This window comes from Tamandua tetradactyla, chromosome 16, assembly GCF_023851605.1.
Source record: "Tamandua tetradactyla isolate mTamTet1 chromosome 16, mTamTet1.pri, whole genome shotgun sequence".
In the NCBI taxonomy this organism is placed as follows: Eukaryota; Metazoa; Chordata; class Mammalia; order Pilosa; family Myrmecophagidae; genus Tamandua; species Tamandua tetradactyla.
Genome location: NC_135342.1, coordinates 36536150 through 36557557, shown reverse-complemented (window position 1 = coordinate 36557557; position 21408 = coordinate 36536150). Strand labels below are relative to the sequence as shown.

Genomic DNA, 21408 nt, shown 5'->3' with positions numbered 1-21408 from the left:
AATATATTTAAATCCACATTTGTTTGCCCTCCTCTCCTCCACAGTGCAGGCAGATGTATAAGTTGTATGTTATGGAATCTTTCCCATGGTGGAAAGAACAATGGAAGTTGGGTGTTGAATTTAAATAAATATTTAATTCACGGAAATGATCCTATATGTTTTAAAACACTCTTTAAAGCTATTTTTATTCTCTAGAAAGCGCTTATTATAGGTAAATTACACATTTTACTACCGGAGCATTAGGTTTGCCATTAGTACAAATTTAAGGCACTACAAAGACCAGTAGATAATGTTAATTTCAAATACAGAAACTAAATATATTTTGTGCCTTTTTATTACTCATTTTCTTTTAAGTTTTATTGACTGCTTTTTATCTTAACTATATGTCTTTACATGCTGCAATCATAATGCACTGTAATGATATTAATATTTTATAGAATCGGTATTTATAGTTCTTTATTTAGAAACAATGCAGTAGGTCTGCAGATATCTGAGCCTGTCTGGAATGGTGCCCTCCAAATAATGATAAATTACTTGTGCAGTATGCCATTTGCTAATTATATCCATGATTTACTGCAGAGCAAGACTTAAATCATTCATTTCAGTCTTGCGTAACAGTGCCATAAAATTTTTAGGTTTAAAAATGGTTTCCATGTGTATAATTTAAACAAATTTTAGAGCTATTGTATACACAAAATATTGCAACCACCCATTTGTTACATACTTTGTCTTTTTAAACTTCTACTTTTAATGATCACTGTGGTTGAAATTATTATGCTTAATTTTCATAATCATAGCTTTTAAATCTACAGCCGTTTTCACATGTTAGATAAAGAAAAAGATAGCTAATTGTGTGTAGATAGTATGTCATTCCTGAATAGTCCCAAATGGTACAAAATCATTAAAAAAGCTTAAGAGTACGAATTATTCTTCTATTAAAAAACAGTTGTTCTCCAACTAATTATTAGCTTGAGCTGCTTTGTTTCAAAGAACAAATGTTGATCCTTCTAGCCTTGTTCAGCACACCAAAATGAGATAAACACTCTCTTTTTTTCCTTATACCAAAATCTGCAGGTGAGAAACCCTACAAATGTCCCCACTGTGACTATGCCGGTACCCAGTCAGCATCCTTAAAATACCACTTAGAACGACACCACCGGGAACGACAGAATGGGGCTGGGACCCTGTCCGGACAGGCCCCAAACCAAGACCACAAGGATGAGATGTCAAACAAAGCTTCTTTGTTTATCAGGCCAGACATCCTGAGGGGGGCCTTCAAGGGTCTTCCTGGAATCGACTTCAGGGGGGGCCCGGCCTCTCAGCAATGGACAGCAGGTATGCTCTCATCTGGAGACCATCCAGGGCAGGCCACCGGAGTGTCTTCTGAGGTTCCTTCAGACACTCTGAAAGGTGCTGACCTTCCTTCCAAAAGTACCCACTTCTCTGAACTTGGAAGAGCTTATCAAAGTATCGTGAGCAATGGTGTGAATTTCCAAGGGTCCTTGCAAGCTTTCATGGACAGCTTTGTCCTAAGCTCCTTGAAGAAGGAGAAGGAAATGAAAGACAAGGCCCTGTCTGACACTCATTCCATGAAAATCCATGGGGCGGACAGTGGGGGGGAGAAACCCAGCGGGAAGTCCTCCCAGAGGAAGTCCGAGAAGGCGCAGTATGAACCTCTAGACCTGTCTGTGAGGCCAGATGCTGCCTCCCTTCCGGGCTCATCTGTGACTGTTCAGGACAACATTGCGTGGCACGGCTGCTTATTTTGTTCTTTCACGACTTCGTCCATGGAACTGATGGCCCTTCATCTCCAAGCCAACCACCTGGGCAAAGCCAAACGCAAAGATAATGCCTTGGGGATAACAGTGAATTGCAAAGACCAAGTCAGGGAGGCAAGCAAAATGGCTCTGCTGCCCTCGGTACAATCAAACAAAGAAATGGGCCTTTCCAATTTGATCGGCCCCCTAGACTCTGCTTCTGAGAAGATCACCCCAGGGCAGGTCAAAGAGACTTTGGGGGAGCAGAAGAGTGGCACGTGGCCCAGCCACGTGGATCCTGCATTCTGCAACTTTCCATCAGACTTCTACAAGCAGTTTGGCGTTTACCCGAGCATCGTTGGCTCGGGAGCCTCCAGTTCCTGCCCCAACAGTGAGCCTGATGGCAAGGCCCACTCTGAAGATGATGCCCCAATCCTGATCCCCGAAACCACTAATAAAAACACTACTGATGACCTCTCCGACATCGCCTCCTCAGAGGACATGGACTCCTCCAAGGGAGAGAACAATGAAGAAGAGGATATTGAAACCGAACCTGAAATGATGAGCAAGCCACTGTCTGCCCTCAGCAAGGACAACAGCAGCGAGGGCGGGGACAGCCTGCTGCCCCTGGGCGTCCCCCAGCCCGCCCAGGGGCTAGTCTCGCCTTTACCCCAAGCACCAGAGAAGCAGTGGCACAGCCCGGGCCTTCTTCCGGCCCAGGACCCCTCGGCGGGCCTGCCCAAGGCGGAGCGGGGACCACAGGGTCTAGAGAAACCCATGAACATGCTGTCGGTCCTGAGGGCCTACAGTTCCGATGGCTTAGCAGCCTTTAACGGACTCGCAAGTAGCACAGCAAATTCTGGATGTATCAAGAGGCCAGACTTGTGTGGTAAGTTTTAGAATCCTCTTCCTTTAGTTCATATCCCAAAACATCAGTGCTGAATGCATTAAAAAAAAAAAATGGATAGTTTCCATTAGAAAATTTTGAACTGAACATTAAAAAAAAAAACCCACCACAATGCCATATATGCGATGTAGACAATCGTGAAAGTCAATTTCTTTTAGGAGTTTTAAAAATCATATTTTGGGGTTCCAGTTTGCATTATAATGATCTAAAATGCCTATGCAAAAGGCATGACAGTGTGGGGGAGGGCCTCTCAGTGGGAACTACTCCTGTTTTTAATCCATTACTTGAAGGGGAAAAACTTGAAAAGCAAAAAGAGACACGGTAACTTGCAAACTTTTCAGCATGTTCAGCATATGCATAAGGCGCCTAAAGTCAGTTCCTTAATGCTTTGCTCAGCTAAATCTGCTTTCTTAAGCTTTTCTTTATACTGACTTAGAGGATACTAAAATTATATCACACTAACCACAATGTAGAAATAAAATGACCCTTTCTCCAAATAGGGAGATGGTTTTGGGGTGTTTGTGATTCATCTTTAGTTATACCAAATGGCAGTTACTGTGACTTTGCCCTTCTATTTTCGCCTTCTGTTTCTCTGTCTGTCCACCTGTCCGTCTGTTGTTCTAACCAGAAACGTGCATTGTGAAGTCCCTGGCTAGCAGGGACTTAAGCCTGCCTGATCTTATTAGCAAATTGGCACTTCTTTATCTCCTGAAAGAATATGGTTACCCCAAAGTAATTCTAGATTTTAAAAAAATGATAAATTTGGAGCCTAGAATTGGATTAAATGAATGGGAGAGTGGCAGGAAAGATCAAAGTCGTCTCTTAGCACCCATATACTCATATTCAAAAGCTTTTCTCTGAAGAGAAACTCATTGTATTATTCCCTTTGAAATCAGTCCCCAAATTTCCCTGCTAGAGACAAATGACCATGGTAACTTTTTTGTCTTTAATCTATGGATGGGTTTCTGTGATTTTACGTCACCTGTGGAAGGAAGGAAGGAAGGAAGGAAGGAAGGAAGGAAGGAAGGAAGGAAGGAAGGAAGGAAGGGAAAGTAAAAGGAATATTTCTTAATTCAGCATCCCAATGTTCCTTTTAGCACAGACTAGATTTCAAGAAGCTGGACTCTGGGTTCATAAATCGAATTGATATATTTCTTCTTTTTCTCTCCTTCCCTAATTCACTAAGAACGGAATCAAAGAGTCGGAAATATTTTTTGAATTGTCAGAAATCACTAAATGGATTTCTGACAGCTCAAAAAAAAAATATTGACAGTTCCTTATGCTGAATGATTCACAAGGCCCCATTAACCAGTACCCCAGATCTATTTTTAGCCACATACAATTCATTACTTTTGAAGCTGTTAAAAACAATGTTTAAAAGAAGAAGAAAGGGGTTTTATGCAGTTCAGTTTTTTCCCTTTATTTTTTTCTTGGGGAGCAACATTTCAGTCATTTTTTATTGTTGTTTTAAGTGTGTGATTGGGGTGGTTTCTTTTTTATTGTTGTTTGTTTGGGAATTTTTTTTTAAGTCTATTTTCAGTTCTTTCAACCACCTACGTAGGATCATAGTTCCTGCCAGGAATCTATGCATCAGAAAAGATCAAAACCTGGCATGTTCATAAGCTCATTATTATTGAAATGAGCTCGTATTACCCCTATTAATTTTCCCATCTTTCTATCAATGCTGAAGGAAGGCTGCCTGCCTTTGAGGAAGCTTGCCCAGTGGTGTCCTTCTGCACCACGAGGCAGGGAGTAGGGGAGGCAAGGTCAGGGAGCCGGCTTTGTCTTGTGGGCCCCTTCCCTCTGAGCTCTCTGCTCTGAGGCTCCCAAAATAGCTTCCAACACTCCCCTGGCATTTCCACAGGTGTGTGCATAAAACCTTGGTTAGTCAACCTTTCAGCCGTTGGACAACAGATTCTCCAATATAAGCTGTGGCTCCTCTTTCCCAAAGGGTTGAGGACCCTCAGGCCAGCCAGGCTAGAAGGCATCCTGGCTGCTTCCCAAAGGGTGTTGGGGCCCTCTGCTCCGCTTTCTGCTCCTGGTAAGATGCCCAAACTAACCATAGCCATAACTTGCCTATTTTTGAAAGCATGCATTCTGCATTTCATTTGGCTTCATTGTTTCGAATCCTCTACCTCTAATTTAAAAGCATGCAGGGAAGGCCCCTCCCTGCCTTTGTTCGGCATGCGGGGAGGGGGGTTACTGCCCTCTCACCTCCAGGATGGTCCTGACCCTGTCCAGCTCTCATTCCTACCCCTGCAGCTGGCCCGCCATCACTGCAGTCCTGTCCTTGCTTTCTTGCTGGCTGCTGTAGTGTCCTGATGCCCATTAGGGCCAGACCTGTTCATCCTTTTCCTAAGAGTTAATATTTGTGAACAGTTCAGAGACAAAATAAAATCTGCACAAGGGGCATTCTTCCGAAGCAGTTCAGTCTACTCTCTTTCTAGCAAAAATACCTTACAAGAAGCACAAGTGATAGTTGTAAGCCTCAAACCTCCATTGACTTCTCTTGGCAAGGATGGAAATGGTATTGGTGCAAGGAATTAAATATTCCTAATGTTCAGTCCCTCTTCTCTGTGCACTCCAAGTAGATATGGATTTCCAAACTGGCCTAGCAGGTCAATGCCTGGCTTTCCCCAAGAAGCTGGGCCTTGCCAGATGAAAAGATTATCCCTGCAGTTCCTATTCTCAGGTGGCCTTTGGGGTCTGATTTTGCTGGTTTAGTAAGCCCAAAGCCCCACTTCAGTGCCCTTAAAAACAAGCTTGTAGGAAGAGCTAATGTCCATTTCTTAAGGAAAACCTTTACTGTCACAGGGTATAGAAGTGTTTGGGAATCAACCATCAAAACCTTTTTCCAATGGTGTAAATTCACCAAAAGTCTCAGAAGCTCACTTGCCCCCCCCTCCGTTGGGAGGCTTTTAACTCTAAGTCTGTGGGCAATATTTATGTTGTAGGTTCCAGTTCCCTAATTTCAGCTGCCTTCTTCCTTACTTATTGAAACCCTTCTAAATTCCTTAGCATCGTACACCTGGCTTTCCAGGCCAATGTACACTGCCTATTCCCAGCCAATACCTTTCTGACTCTGGTGCAGAAGAAGAAGCCAATGGAGGAAGAGGTTGAACCAGCCAGTGGGGTAGGGAGAGGCCTGTAGCATGTGCCAACTTTGGGAGCTTGAGCATGCATTTTCACAAGAGCCTTCCATGGAGGTCAACACACAAGCCAGTCAGACACGTGTTACAGATGGTCCCTGTGGAAGAGCTTGAGCAACCTTGTATTGAGCTGGAGGACATGGCATTTTGCTTCTAGAGTGGGTCAGATTTCACTATGAGTCAGATCTCCTTACATGAAATCCCACTCCAATCAAAACCTCAGTTTCTTGAGGCAACTTCAAGAATCTAGCCGTCGCTCACCTTTCATTATTCCATTGAAGGACATAATATACAAGGGCCCTCCAGTGCCATTGGAGAAGGTGGATGTGCCCTTGGCTTTGTTGGAATGGATTTGACCTTGATTTTCTAATGGAACTAGTATTTAAATGGGGGGGAGGGGAGGCAAAGGCTGAGCCACAGCAGCATTCACATCCACTGATAACAAGACAAGGCAGACAATCCCCTTGTCCACTGAGAAACTTTGATGAAATTGTTGAGTCAGTCAATAGCTTGGAGATCCAAGAAAGAATGGAAAATACAGCTTGAGTGTGTACACAGAGCAAAAGCCAGTCTCCATACCGCCTCAGGAGCTGACTGTATATAAAGATTAAAGTACAAGCTTTACATAAGAGTTTGTGGATTTGGAGAGCATCCTTACTCTTTGCTTTTCAAACTTGAAGCACATGGCAAAAGGTTTGAAGTGATCTTGTACTCAGTCTCACAAGCCAGGTTTTCTCTATGTCTTTTGGGGAGTCCAGGATAGGGTTATTGGGGAACAATTAAGGTGAGATTAAGGGAAAGGCAGGGAGAAAAACATATACCCCTTTGCCCTTAGATGTTCTGTTCCGGAGTCACCACCCCTCAGGGAAGGCTAGATGAGCACACAGCATGCCTGTCATTGACTGGGTAGTGCAGTGGCTACCAAGTCAAACAGCCTTCTTGGGCTTGTAAGGAAGCCTATTGAGGAAACAAGGTCATTAACAGGGATATTCCTAATAGTCCCTATTTATTTTTCTCAGGTTATTGGGAGACTAGCTTCTCTAACCTGATTTATGCCTGAGACAATGAGGTAAGGGTCCTTCGGGCTTCCACAGCAGTAAGAAAATTGGGGCCACCCCAAAAGATAGGCCCCCCTGAAATCTCTTCACCTCATGGCCTCTAAACCAGGAAATGGAGCTGAAGTCTCTTAAAAAGTAACTCCTGTCCTCTTTCTTATGATGAAGCAGTCTGAAAATATCCACCATTTTGTAAGCTACATCGTCTAGAAAAGGGTCAGCAAAGGTTTGCTTTAAGGGCCAGAGAGTAAATATCTTAGGCTTGCAGGCCATGTGGTCACTGTCACAGCTACTCCCTTTGTCATTGTAACTCCAAAGCTGCAGTAGTCAGTAAGTGAATGAATGGGCATATTTACAAAAACAGGCTATGGGAGCCTGCATAACCAAACTGACCATGGTTTGCTGACCTCTGCTCTAATGTTGAGGGGTGCATTTCTGTGGATCCCTAGAAAAGGCATGCCGACACCTGTCCTCTGTTACTCCACCGGCCAGTGAGCTGATGCAGGAGAAGACCGATGTCAGCAGCTGCAGAGCTCCATCTATTGTCATGCAGTGCCACTGAGTGAGAGGGTAGACATGAAAGCCCAGATGGGCCTGAGAGTACCTACTTCTGGAAGGCTTTATCTCTGCCTATCCAGTAAAGACTTCCAGGGAGTGCACATCTGTGACAGGCTGCAGAGCTGCTCCCTTACGGCCAGTGCAGGTGGAAGGATGGTGAAGGGTAAGAGACAGGAGCCTAGTCGGGGCTCTGAGGTGAGCTTGCTGCATGAAAGCCTCTGACTCCTCACTGGTGAACTGAAGTGTAAGGACGACTGAGACTGTGGATGTCAATGAGCTTGGCTAAGTGGTTGTGGGTTGAGTCTGTGTTGCCTCACCAGAGGTTACATCTACATGAGGATGAGGCAAGGAAATGATGTCAGCGTTCAAGCATCTTTTGGTGGCAATGGGCCCCTCAGTACTAAGTGAGCCTGGATCTTACTTTCAATTAAGTGTCTGGTGACACATTTCATTTTCATGTTCCATTTGCCATGCCACCTTGTCAACAGCTATGTCTCGCCATGTAGGAAAACTAACTTTGAGGGCAGTTTTGTGATGACATCTCCATGGCCACGATCACCCCATTCGATTTTTACCCAGTTCTGGGCATGATAGAAGGCAAAATTTTAGAGGCAGGAAGTAAGCCCCACCCACTCTGTCTTTGACCAAGAAATGGGTGAAATCTGGTCAGTTAGGGACTTCCCAAGGAGTGATGACCAGGGTGTGTAAAAACATGGTGAGAATCGTGTGTGTTTATATGAAACCATGCTGTGCAGAGGCTGGAATGTCCACCTTTCTCTCAGTCAATACATTTGTGATCTTGTGGATGATTCTAGCTCTAAGGTGTGGTCCTGAAGCCAACAGATTCTAACGAAAAAGTGACCCTAACTTAGGAGAAGGACACACGAAGAGAATCATGAAATCCAAATCTGCAGAGTTGGTTGGAGCCCAGGCTAAAGCTAGCAGACAAAAGGGAGGGCAGCCAGATTCCAAGGGATCTCTGCTTAAGATCTTGGTGTTTCTGGGGATGGCGTGGTTTATTTAAAGCCAAATGAGCAATCACTGTCTCCTCTCCTCTTTTGCATGAACTGATTGTCATATAGATGGTCTGGCCAAATCTGTAGGATAAAGCACATCTGTGCAGTCCTCCCTTTGCCCAATTTTATCATTTACTGATTGGCCATTGATTCCATGGGTCCAGCCTTCTCCCAGTAATAGATAGTTTTGTGCCCGGGGCCTGATACCGGATTGCAATGGGGAGGGCCATTTGGCCTGCCCTGAAGTTCAGGGATAAAACCTTGGAAGTTAATACAGATCACAATCCCTCCCTCTCTGCTTGACTCCTGTAGAGCCTTTGCCTTTGGACTCTGGTGAGACAAAGCAAAAGTGATACCTGCCAGGCTCTCCTACAGAAACCATACCTCAGGATTCTCTTCCCTACCCTGGCCCAAGCCTTGCCTTGAATATTATTCTTGATAAAGAGGCAGCCACTTTGGATGGCAGCCTTCCTTCGCCAAACTCTTTTGGCATTTTCTCCTCCTCCCCTTCCCTTTTTAAAAATTAAATGGAATGCCATTGATGTGATGTCGTTTGCAGCACAGGATGACAGAACTGTTGTGTGAATACCATTGTATTTGCCAAATGGTCCACTCGTCATTTCAGAACAAACAAATGGATGGTGTCTGTAAGTCGGCAAACACTGGTGACATTTAGCCTTGTTTATGTTCCTTTCCTTTTGCTGCATATTTTTGGCTCCAAAAGCTACTGTCTGAATCAACAGTGCCTCTTAAGCAGGAGAAAAGTCTGGTAGCTTTCATTTTGATTGCTGTGCCCATATTCTCTCTGGATTGCACAATACTTGATGTCCTGGACCAAGCCTAGTGCAGGAGGAGAGAGCAGCCAAGCTCTTTGGTTAAATATATATGTATATGTGTGTGTGTGTGTGTATATATATATATATATAAATTTTTTTCCCCCTGGCAATGACTCCAAGACTGGGAAGGAAGAAGAGAGTGAGTGTTGTCAGAAGAGACCCACTTCACTGGGGGAATGAAAACTCTCAGAGCAGGCCTAGCACTGCTGTATAAAGTAGGGACAATGGGACCCCATCACTTTCTAATGCTCTGTGTCCTAGTTTACAGCTGTGGAATCTATCTTTTTAAGCTGTTGAGTCAAAGTGAAGGTTGGAATGGATATGCATTTAGACACATGCCACATCTTAGCTGCTGAAGGAATTGGGTTCTTTTTTCCTTTTTTTTTTTTTTTAATTTTCAGATGTTGTCTGCAAAGCCCAGGTTTCAAATAAGTAGTAATTATCTCCTATTACTTAGCACTGATCAACAGCACCTCTGCGTCTAATTGCCAACCTGCTCTAATCATGTAGACTATTCTTGCCTTAGCCAGAGACGGAAGGACCAAATTTCATAAATATCACTTTATTGTCATTATTCCATTAAACAATTAGGGAATGTGGCCCTGCCCTTGCTTTCAATTGCCTCTAGCCAAAATGGTTGCGGGATTGTTTAATGAATCTGCACATTTTCTTGCAGGTAAGTGACACCCCTGTTCTAGTCGGTCTCTCTGGACTTGCCCTTGTCTGTTCGTGCTCCTCGGTGGTTATCTGCAGCTTGTTAATCGTGTAAAGTCAAGAGAAGAATGTATACACATATGTGTGTTGAATAAATAATTACTCTTGGCATAGGTATGTGTATACACGCGGCACACCAACCTACAGTATATATAGCAAATAATCATGGAGGCTAAAAATATTGCCCCATATGTTCCACTATTAGTCATGGATTGCAAAGGTTTAGTAGCTTGAATGGGGGAGAAAATTCCCTCAAAATAAAAAATCCCGAGTGACAAATGCTGGTGGATTGGAGGTTCCTTCACCTGTGAAAAACCTGACCGTGGGGCCTGATACGCTGCTCACCCCAGCCTCTAGAGGTGGGCCAGGGGATGGTCTCGTTGGCACTACTGCTTGTCTGAGTGTCCTGTATTTTGTAACACTTTAGAAGAATACAGAAAAGTGCAGTAATTATCTTTATCCATAGTATTTCAGCAGTAATATTGCTAGTTTAATATTGTATCGGGTGGTCATATTAACCAGGAACAGATGACTGAAATTCCAGGGTACAGCACCCTGACATCTGCAATTTAAAAATGGTGATTGAAGCAAAATGTATAAACTTGTACTGGGTTATCATGTGCTTTGGAATAGAGTATTGTTGGAGTAATTAGAAGATATATTAAGGTGTTCCTGGTAATGAAGGCATGTAAGTTATAATAATTGTAGCTTTCTGAATACGTGTCAAACTATATCTTTAAGTGTGCTGTATGCTGAGTTCTAAGTTAGGTCATTTATGAATGGAATGTAAAACAATACTAAAAATGCTTCAATAACTTATCTTGGTATTGCTAATAAAAAAAAAAGCTGTGAAACATTAGTGTAGTTTTGAGTCATTATGTTAATTCATTCCGCAACACCTCCTGACCCTTCGACATTTTCTTCTATCAGTTGGAAGCCTCCACAGGACGTTCAGAGAATAATATTTATGTAGCTCTTTGGGCTATTGGCTGGGCAACTTGTTGCATTTTTCCATCAATCTTTGGGCAGGCCCTATAAATAACAATCCATAAACATGCAAATGTTAAGGGACCTCCTGGTTTGGGTGGTATGACTGGCAGAGGGGGAAGAGGCAAGGGGCACGTGTGCATCTCTCTGTGCAGAGAACGCTTAGGCCTCTGCCCCTACGACAGTTCCCAGGACTGTGACTAGAGGAGGGCTGGGCTCCAGGCCTGTGGAGCACCCCAGCGGTGCTTCATAGCTGATACGGGAAGCTGCACATGCCAACCCTTTTGTAGCAAACCTTCGTATTTTCTTCTCATCCTGTGAAGGTAGTTTTTAATGGGAAGGTGCTCAGAATTATGGGAGTTTGGGGATATTTTTGTTCCACTGAGATTTTTTGGCCGTCCTGTGTTTGTCTTAACAGACTATTGCCTGCTCTCTCCCCGACCTTACCACTTGGTGGGAGGTATATGGGAAGGAAGGATTTGGCTTTTGTTCATGTTGCGTGGTTTTGTTTTGTTTTGTTTGTTTTTTGTCCATGAGTTGGACTTTGGGGTCCTACCTTTTCAACAGTATTTCCAAGCTTCTTTGCTCAGGTGTGTTTTATAAACTTCTAAATTGCACCAACTTCCCTGTTTCCTGTATAACTTTCGTCCTATGGGAACAAAGGTTTTATACATCATTCTACTGATAAGTCCCACATCCCAAGTCCATTTCCCATCTCCAAAGAAATGATTTCCTGTGTCAACCTGGGGATAGAAGTCCAGAAATGTCCATTTAAACAACCCTGGCCTTAGTGACAGAACAATCACATCACCTTGACTGGCTGAAACCATCCCCTGAACTTGACCCCAAAGATTCTAATACAATATTAGATTGTCTCTTATTTGGGGGAGTGAGTGGGACTTGAGAAACTCCAAGTTTGAGAATGTGTGCTAAAAACCCAAAATAGAAGAATAAAGCTCTTCTTGAAGAAGATGGCTAGCTTTTCCAGGATTCAGTACCCAAGACTGTCACCTGATTCTGTTCCCATGAAGCTGAGAGGTAGGTTACACTGTAGGTATCAGTGGCAAAATATGATGGATCTCAAAATGCCGAGGCAGGACGAAGGCAAAGGGATCCTACCCACCAGGCCCAGGGTACACAGGGTGAGTTCCCACCAACCAGCGGGTGGTCTGGGTCTGCACACAATAGAACCCAGAGAGTTTGCCCTTGTTTCTGAATACTTCCTCAGCCTGGGCAATTGCTCCAGGGGAAGTGGGCCCTTTCAGTGCCCTTCCAGACCAATGTCTCCAGCCTCGGGATGTGAATGGGGAGGAGAGGGTTCTGCTGAAAGCTGCCAGGGGCCTAAGGGGTCCTCTGCCCAGGATGGAACACATGGTCCCAAGCATTGTTCATCATCTAGAGTCACTTTCCCTACTCTCTTACCGCCAACATGGGACCTGCTGGTTTTGCCAGTCCAGCTGGGATGAGGCTCAGAGGGGTCCAGAAGCAGTGAGAGTGGCAGGGCCTTGAGAACTGAGTCAGTGCAGTGCAAGAGAAGGAGGAAGAAGTCACCAAAGGGAACACATCATCCGGGGCCTCTTGTACTGACAGCCGGGAAGGTTCCCTGGAGTAGCATATCCAGGCATCTGCCATCCTCTCTTCCTTCCACAAGGGCTCAATCCCCCTAATGGGGTCTCCAAGCTGGAGGACTTAGTAGCATTTCCACTTCTAAAGCACGGAGTATTTCCTGAGTTGCTCTCCAGGGGTAACTTCTCAAGCGTGGAAGAGACCTTTGTGGATTCTTACTCTTCCAGCCTCCTCCCCATCTCTCATTTCACTGCAGCCACCTCATAACGCCTTCAGCAGCCCCTGTTCCCCACCCACCTCTTCGTCATTGTTTCCTTCTCAGCACTTGCATCCTTGAGAACATCCTGAGAGAGAGTTGGGTGGATTCCATCTTATGAGTAGCTGACTTCATTTCACAGTTCTACATGGGGGCTGGCAATTCTGCCTCCTGCTGGTTCCCACCACCACCCATTCCCCCATGGGATCATAACAAGCCCCACCTGCCTGGACTCTGACTTGGAACAACCACCAAACACTACCTAGTCGATCTCTCTTCAGCTCCACAGTCTCTACCCTTTCCAAGCCTAGTTGGTCCACTGGTCTGAGATGGACAAGAAAGCTCCATGGTCTCTTAGAACAGAGTTTCAAGGAGGTATCAGTGACTTCAGATGAACAAGGCCAAGGAAATGAAAGGTTCTCTGCAGCTTTTGTTAAGAGAGTCTTCAGGTCCACACATTGAAACAGTCGGGAAATGTTTTTTACCTTTGGTGAAATTTAGATACACTGGTGGGGTGGGGAGAAGAATCCAAACTTTGAGAAGTGATCGTTACTCATGTATAGTCATCTTTTCTCAAAGAGCTTTCACAGTGATTAAATCACATTCCTAAATAACAGCAAGCACATCAGCAATGTTGTCTCTGCAGGAGCGGATTCTGCTTCTTGAGCAAACAACATGCATTTTCAAAGTTAAACTTGGGGAAACTCTGCACAGTTATTTCGTTAGCAAAAAATTGACTATTTGTGCACCCAGACATTGGCTGGCCTTTCATATTCTTTGTGGAGCTGTCCATACATACCGATCTAATGGTAACCCACTGCTCACAGGTTTAAGTTGTCTTTTTGAACTTCTGTCATCAGATAAACATGACATACTCTCAATAATCTGCATAAAAGGAGAAATGCAGCCAAGCCAGGAAAGAAAATTTGCAATTATTTTACCAAATTATTGCTCTTTTTGTATGATGGACAGGTTGTTTTGCTCCTTTTGAGATGTGTTTTATATGACCTGGGGACCTCAGGATTGGTTGCTCCAAGATGTGCCACACACTTGGGGAATGAGCTGGAGGCAGATATTTCGCCAGGATGTGGGATGGTCCTGGTAGATAAGGGGGGGCTTACTGCTCTTTCTTGTCAAGGAGAAGGAACCATTAATCTTCTTAGTCCTCTAAGATTTATGGGAGACCTAGTTGGCTTCTCCCAAAAGCAGATTTTGAGACGAGGACCTGACTGCAGGTAGATTACATGGGAAGCCATCCCAGGAAGCATGAGTGAGCTGGAGAAATTAGAGTAGGAAGGAAAGCTAAGCCAGGCAATGTGAATGAAAGAGTTGCCGCTGCTGGCAAATGGAGCTCAATCCCTCTGGGGATTCTCTAAGATATCATGTGGGACACGCCTCAGAATTGCCCCTATGAGGGCGGAAGAAGCTGGGGTATGTATCCACCAACTTTGCACCTCTACTTAGTTCAGCATCACTCCAGCCCATCCCAAAGGCCAAGCATTTATCCTGTAGCTAGAGAAAACCCTCAGGGAGAGGGAAACAGGAGGACTTAGGCATGCTAGGGAACCAGAAGGGAAGGAGTGGGCACCACTAGCATCCACAACCGGTGAGAATCCCTTGACCTGAAAATTTTACACCCTCATCAGTCCATCATTGTAGAAGGTCACAGATTTGTCAGAGCCAAGGATGAGAAAAGATGTGCATTCCACGGTCTTTCATGGGGCATAAAATACTCATTTTCAGTACTGAGAAGTGCACAGCTTCTCAGCTTAGAGACAGCAACAGGGTCACAGGGTTGCCTGGGGGTCAGGAGACCCAGCACCTAGTGGCAGTCCTGCACTACAATGCTTAGGCAACTCCCTGCTCTTTGCAAGGCACTATTTCCCTCTGGGTGAAAGGAGGGGGTGACTTGGATGTCCTCTTGGGACTCTCCCAGGTTTTAAACCCTGTGGCTTTTATGGACCCTTCTAGCACTGACTTTTCAGATGACCTAGAGTACTCATGAACACTTACTCCTGTTGGGTCATGGTAAAAGGGAGCCAAGCTGGCATTTCCGCCAGTACACTCATGTGCAACTTCAGCTTGGAGGAGACCCTGTGAATACTTGCTGAACCAAGACATTATTTTTGTTGTTAAATTGTAGGAAGAACATTGAGGAATTTCTTTCTTCTGGAATTCAGTTACAATAGAATAAAATAGAGGGGCCAATGAAACTGGATATTTGGCTTCATGGAAGTGCAAGGAAAACCTGATTTGACTTTATAATTAAAAAAAAATTTTTTTCAACCTCATATTTACAACTGAGATCCATGATGATTAAGATTTCCTCAAGCACTTTGCAAATCCCAATCTGTTAATCCAGTGGGTCCCTCTTGGATGTATGTGCCCCCACTGGGTGACACTTAGAGGGAGAAAAAGGAAGCAGTGAGATAGCACCATCCTCCATCTTTCATGCATGGAGCAAAGAAGTAATTTGCACTCTCTTTCTTCCATACTTGTTATCTTCCCACTTTTCCATCCTCAGAGTTCCCTTGACCCAGAGACATTCCTGACTAGCAAGGACCCCTACTTTGGAACAGCACGTGCTGTTTCCAAGTTTGAATCCCTCAAGTTCTTGGCTTTTTGCTTTCAATTGAATGTCTTATCACAGATATTTCATAACATTACTGCCTCAGTTTTATTATCCATCAAATGGAACACTGAATAAAACGAATATGAGTAACTTGGAGGTTGGTTAGCCATGCATATTTCAGTTATTTTAAGACCTCTGCTGCCAATCAGACATGAGACAGGGCTCTCATGAAGACGCAGGACCTGCTAAGACCTTGCCACAGAGGTAGAGAATCTGGCCAAAACGTTGTAAAGCATGTCTCCCCATCCTTCCTGGTCTGAACTCATTACTAGATGGTCCAACCAGAAACCTCCCATTCCTGGAATGAAACCTTAGAAAGGTTGCCTGGGAGAAGCTGTCCCAGTTCTTGGTCCTCCAGTTAGATCATTCCTGGGACATGCAGAAATATCATTTGGGGCTCTAACTGAGCTGTTTTCCTGTTTCCTAATGGTTCAAAGGAATTACAACTGGGAGACTTCTTAAAAATCTTTGGTGGAATTTATAGCAGTGGCTTTCGCTTTACACTAAAACTCCAAGAGTCGACTTTAAATCACACTCTGGCCAATGGTTTGATTTTAATTGTTAATTTCAGGGGAGATTTTCTCAAGGACTCTGGGGTAAATACAGTTGCAAAGTGAATGATCAACTCTCATTTGCAGAGGTTAAATACCTGGATTTCACCAATGGTGTGGGTAGGGGGAGGTCTTGGGAAAAACCTTGGATTTCACCAATGCTTGGGAAACTATTTCTTTTGCGTGCCAGGGAGTTATTCAGCAGGAGACGTGGAGGTGGTAACGGCAGGAGTACAGAAGGGGCTGACCTCACCATCCTGGAAAACACTGGAGGCCTTTGGATTGGGGCAGGGCATGAGGGGTTGGCAAGAGGAATTCCCATGGGGTCGAGTGTTCCCACCTGGAACTCCCAACAACCCCAAAGAAGTGAACCAGAGAGCAGTCTGGGGTCTGCAGGCCTCAGAATCCCCAGCCTCAACACCACTCCCTGTAAGGCGGAGCAGCCCCAGGGACAGGGCACACTGGGTTGGCAAGCCAAGGGATCTTGGGTTGTGGGGCAAGGGCAGGGAAAAGAGAGCCACAGAGGAACTCAGAGCAAAGAGGACCCAAGAATGAGATGGCAAAAGACATGGGTAGGGAGAGAAGGGGAGATAGAAGGCCGAGAGAAGACCAGGGAGAAAGGGAGGAAAAGAGAAATTTGAAACTCCAGAAGATGAAATTAAAGGAAAAGAGAAGGTAAGAGGAGAGAAAACGAATAAGAACTGAGTAAAAGAAAAATGTCAGAGGTGGGGTTTCGAGGCGAGGGAAGTGTGGGGAAAGGGGTAGGGGAGAAAGAGAAAGGAAAAGAATAACCCGCAAGAAATGAGGGGATGAAGGCGGAGAGAAACCGTCCAGGCAAACGCCTGGGCTTTGGAGGTGGCAGGGGGCTCATCTGGGGGGCCCTTCTGTGGCTGGAGGTCGGGCAGGATGGGGGCGGGGCTCAATCGCACTGGTAAAACTACTGGGGGGCTGCCTCAGAGCAGCACCCGGGTGCCGACTCAGAGTTCAGGCAGCACCGTCCTCCCCTCTGCTCCCCAGTGCTAGTTGTAGGAGGAAAGACTGCTGCAGCTTAATCAGAATTATTTACAAGATAATGGTCCATTGTTTGCACTAAGACAGATGTTGTCTGTGGGAACTTTGTGTTTTATGCTCTTTTCCCTGCTCTGCCTTCCCTGGGTGCAGATGGGATCCAAGTAACGTGAGTTATGATGCCCAGAATTGGAAATTTGGAGACGCCTTCGTTCCGGCCTGGGCTGGGCTTAGGTAACAGAGCCGGGGGCTGGCCCCAGGCAGTGGGAGTGGGAGAATGGTCACTGCGGTCCCTGCCGTGGTGGAAGGGAAGCTCCTCTGCGCAGCCTGTGATTAAGAAGGTCTCGTTTCCTCAGGGGGCGGGTCAGCGCCATCGGCTTGTCCGGAGGGCAGGAAGGATGCCTTCTGATTAAGATGCACTTGCTGTTTGCTGAGTTGAGAGGTCACCGCTGACATCTCAAATGATTACGGCCATCTGGCCCTCTTCTCCCCGAAAGGAAAGAGCAGCCCCTTTGCAGCGGGGGTTTTGCAATGCCTCTCCCCTTCCATTTTTTGCTGTTTTAAAAAAATTTCTAGAGAATTTCCTCTCTGGGTCTTCTAGGGTCACTTAGTGAGTCAGATCTGGGCTTCTGATTTCCTTCTTCCTCAAGAGTGGGATTAGCCAAAGAGCTCCTGTCCCATCCGCTGACCCCGGAGAAAGCTTGTCAGAGCAGGAAAGATGAAAGGGGCACCCAGGACCGATGTGCTCCTGTGGAGGCTCCATTAGCTGCCCTGCAGGCTCTTTCTCAGCACCTGGTGGTTCCTGGCCACTTTCTCATGAGCAAACTCCGTCATATCAGAACCCATTGTATGAATGAGGAAACTGAGCCCAAAAGACAGGTTATCTTCCCTACAAAATGCAGAAGTGTAGACTCAACTGCCATTCTTCCAAGCTGCTGGCCTAGTAACCCTTCCGGCGTGGGAGTCTCTGATCCTCCATCTTCCCAGCTGTGCACTGAGCAGAACCAGGGCACAGAATGCACAGAGCTGCGTGGGCTGTAAGCCGAACCCTTGACCTGGCAAGCAGCGTGCAGAAGGCAGAAGGTAGCAGTGTCTATCATCAGCTGCATCATACCACTTTCCTAATGTATTGCATTTGTAGCATCAAACTGTGACCAAAAAAATTTTATATAATAAAACATCAGGAGTAGAAAAGAGGAAAACACTTTCATGACAACTACGGTGGCATCTGCCCTGCTATTTGGACAGCCTAGTTGAAAACTCAGCTGATCCCCACTGAGCCCAGCCCTTAACAATGCTCCCCACCACCTGTCTTTCTCCCTTGGTGCCTGCAGGAACCACCCAGAAATCAGTTATAATCTGGAGATTTTGTCCCATTGAACAAGCCAGCCAAATTGGGGCATTTTATCTCTCGTATTAAGGGAAGATGACTATTCTCCCCCACAATTTCACTCTGTTCCAGAAATGGCCCTCGTAGGCTAGCAGTTGTATCCGATGCTCTGTGTTGACCTCCACTTTCCAAGTTCATTGCAATACAGTAAATACTGTGTGCTTGGGGCAAGTTCTGTTCTAAGCACCTTACAGGTGACAATACAAGAGCTATTCTTTCATTACTCCTCATAAAAACCCTACGAGGTAAATTTAATGGCTGGCTTTCCCATTTTACATGTGGGGAAATTGAGGCCCAGAGAAGCTACTTACCTTATTGGAGAGCACTCAGCAAGTAAGTGAGCTGAAATTCAAAGCCAGGCAATGAAGATCTGGAGTCCCTGCTCCTCACCTCTAATACTTGTTTGAAATGCATATCAATAAACAGACAAACATAAATAAAAATAACACTTGCCTCCCAACTGGTAGCTCTGGGTCCCAGGAGAATATGAAGCAATTCCAAGCAGTTCCAATTCCAACTTCATCCAGGAGCAGGCAGGAGAGGAACCTGGAGGCAGACCAGAGGAGCTGGGCTGTGGCCCAGAGATCCTGTAACTCAGTCTTCTCACCTCTCCATCAAAGAAAAATCGGTTAAATAATCCCCAGATATTTACTATCCCTCAGTCTGCAAATCAGTTAGTTTTTGAACTTTGTTTGTTCAGCCACTTCCAGGCTTGGGGGTAGGCTGGGGAACTTTCCCCTTTTCCCCCCAGCCCCGAGGGAGAGGGCCTCAAGGAGAACTGACCTCTCACCTTCCCAATCCTTCCCTGGGGCCCAGGTGGCATGGAGAAGAGAGTGGGTGGCCTGGCCTCTGGCAGGCCCAGTCCCTAATGGAGAAAGCTGCCTAGGACAGACTAGGATAATATTTATCAACCTCCATCTCCTGTGTCAGGTTCCGATTGAAACGCGGCGTCGCTGGAGATCACAGATTATGTCTTCTGAGGTCCCAGAGAGCTGCTTCACATGTGGCCAATTACCTCTGTCAAGCAGGGGGAAGGAGGTCCTGCCTCGGTGGGTGGGAACTGAACTTGAGCCTCCAGAGGTCAACGAACTGGATTTTAGGCCTTTGAGCCTGCCACTCCCCTATAGCCAGACCTTTTCTGTTAAAACTGTTTAAATTACAAACCAGTAATAAAAGGATCATATGTGTTTCCCACCGAACAGGTTCTTTAGGGCTATTATGATAATTAAAAACATATGGTGCCTGTACCAGTCAGAGGGAAACCGCAGATGTACAAATTAGGTATTATATAAGGGTTTTCTGCTTTTGCCCTTTTAAAAACGTCAAGCCAGAGAAGTTTAAAGAGATAAAATGGCAATTGTGCAGACAGTAGGTAGCATTTTGGTTTTAGAGTCATTAAATATATAAACCCTTTTCTTTAGTCTTAATAAGAACAAACGGCTTCTAATATGTGAAGGCGGGGAGAAGAGCTCTGGGAGGCCACAAGTTTACAGGGAAGAGGAAACACTTTCCAACTCACCAGGTCTTGGATACCATGAAATCTTTTGCATTTTGTATGCCGTTGTTCTGCACAGACAAAGAGGATTTTATTTATTAAATATTGAATTGTATTGAAATTGGATTGGTGCAAGCAAAGATGAGGATGATTTTACAGTTGGCTTTTTTACTTTTTATAAGGCAACGATGCAACTATTGATTAGTCTCAAAATAGTCATTTGTTTTAATTTAAAATATGCAATTGATTTTGAGAAGGTGATAAACACTGCTAATAAAAAAGAATTGAGAGGCTGTCCACGGCTCCCTGTCAATGGCTTTCCCATGCCAGGGCGTGGGTGCGAGTCAAGTGCTGCTGAGCTGCTCTTACTGAAAAGCATGTTGGGTGGACCCTGAGCCCTGGCAAAATCCTGGCCTGCTCTGGTGCAGCTGGGACAGTAGGCCCTTGGTCCCGATGCACTGGGGCTCCAGTTAATTGGTGAAGGATTTGGGGCTTTGCTGTCCTATGTCCATGCTGCAGAAAACTGGCTGTTCTCTAAGGCAGTCCTGGCCTCTGGGACAGCATCCCACCTGCACCCCTCCCTGGATGTGACGAGGTGGCATCTATATAAGAAAGTCCAGTATAGAGAGTCAAATTGTCAGTAGAAATAAGTGAACATAGAGGGAACTATCCCTTTATCCAGAAGCCAAACCACCAAAGCACTCAGATAACCAGCATTTTCAAAGCCTGGTGTGTTCACAATAATGACTATGGTCAAGTTTTGTTCATTATATTCTTGTGCTGGAGCATTTATTATATCATGAATTTTTTGCAAACCCTGATGAGGGTGGAAAAACCTATAATCAGAAAGTGGCTTCTTTTGATCATCTTAGCTAAAGGAAATTCTGGGCTCTTCAGGAAAAGTCTCCCTTTGAAATGGGCTTGGTGACCCCATTCTTACTTAGGTTTCTAACTCCTTCATTCAATCTCTCTCTCCTTTGCCTACTTCATCCTTTCCTTTGGGACATGGTTGCTGGGATCTACCTCTCTGCTTCTGGGCCACTGGGGTAGCCTCAGAGAACTTGAGACAGGACCAGTGTCAGAGGAGAGATTCTAGAATCTTCTATTATAATAGGATGAACAGCCAGGGGTTCTGTGTACAGCAGTGCTTCTAAACCAGTGGTGATGGTGTCTCCCAGGGGACATTTGGCAATGTCTGAACACATTTTTTGGTTGTCACAACTGGGAAAGGGGTTCTGATCCTGGTATCTAGTGGCTAGAGTCCAAGCAGGTTGTGAAACATCTTACCATGCATAGGATCAGCCGCCCCCCCCCCCCCGAGAATTACTGGACCCCAAATGTCAGTAATACCATGGTTGACAAGTCCTGATGTCCAGGTAGGAGAACCAGTCCTGCAAGTGAAAGTTTGGTTGGGTAAACAGTGATGGGTCAAAAGACAAGGCATATTGTGGCATCAGCCTGTTCTTCAACATTCCCTCTGAGTCACATTTATACCTCATGCCTTGAGGAAAAACTTTGCAACCAACCCAGT

The 21408-nt window shown here is 45.2% G+C and overlaps 1 protein-coding gene and 1 long non-coding RNA gene across 2 annotated transcripts in view; one reads left to right on the top strand and one right to left on the bottom strand.

Moving 5' to 3' along the window:
* Window positions 1–10961, top strand: part of LOC143659387 (zinc finger protein 536-like) — a 29929-nt gene extending 18968 nt beyond the window's left edge. The window contains exons 3-4 of the mRNA XM_077132280.1: window positions 1075–2646; window positions 9955–10961. Coding sequence (XP_076988395.1) covers window positions 1075–2646; window positions 9955–9962 — 1580 coding nt within the window. The 3' untranslated portion in view covers window positions 9963–10961. The remainder of the gene's footprint in view (window positions 1–1074; window positions 2647–9954) is intronic.
* LOC143659388 (uncharacterized) lies at window positions 10855–20955 on the bottom strand. Its single transcript, XR_013163516.1, has 5 exons — window positions 20818–20955; window positions 19902–19948; window positions 18836–18928; window positions 11536–11628; window positions 10855–11024 (listed from the first exon to the last, which is right to left on the bottom strand). It is a non-coding gene; the product is annotated as an uncharacterized LOC143659388 (long non-coding RNA).
* Between the last annotated feature and the right edge of the window lie 453 nt (window positions 20956–21408).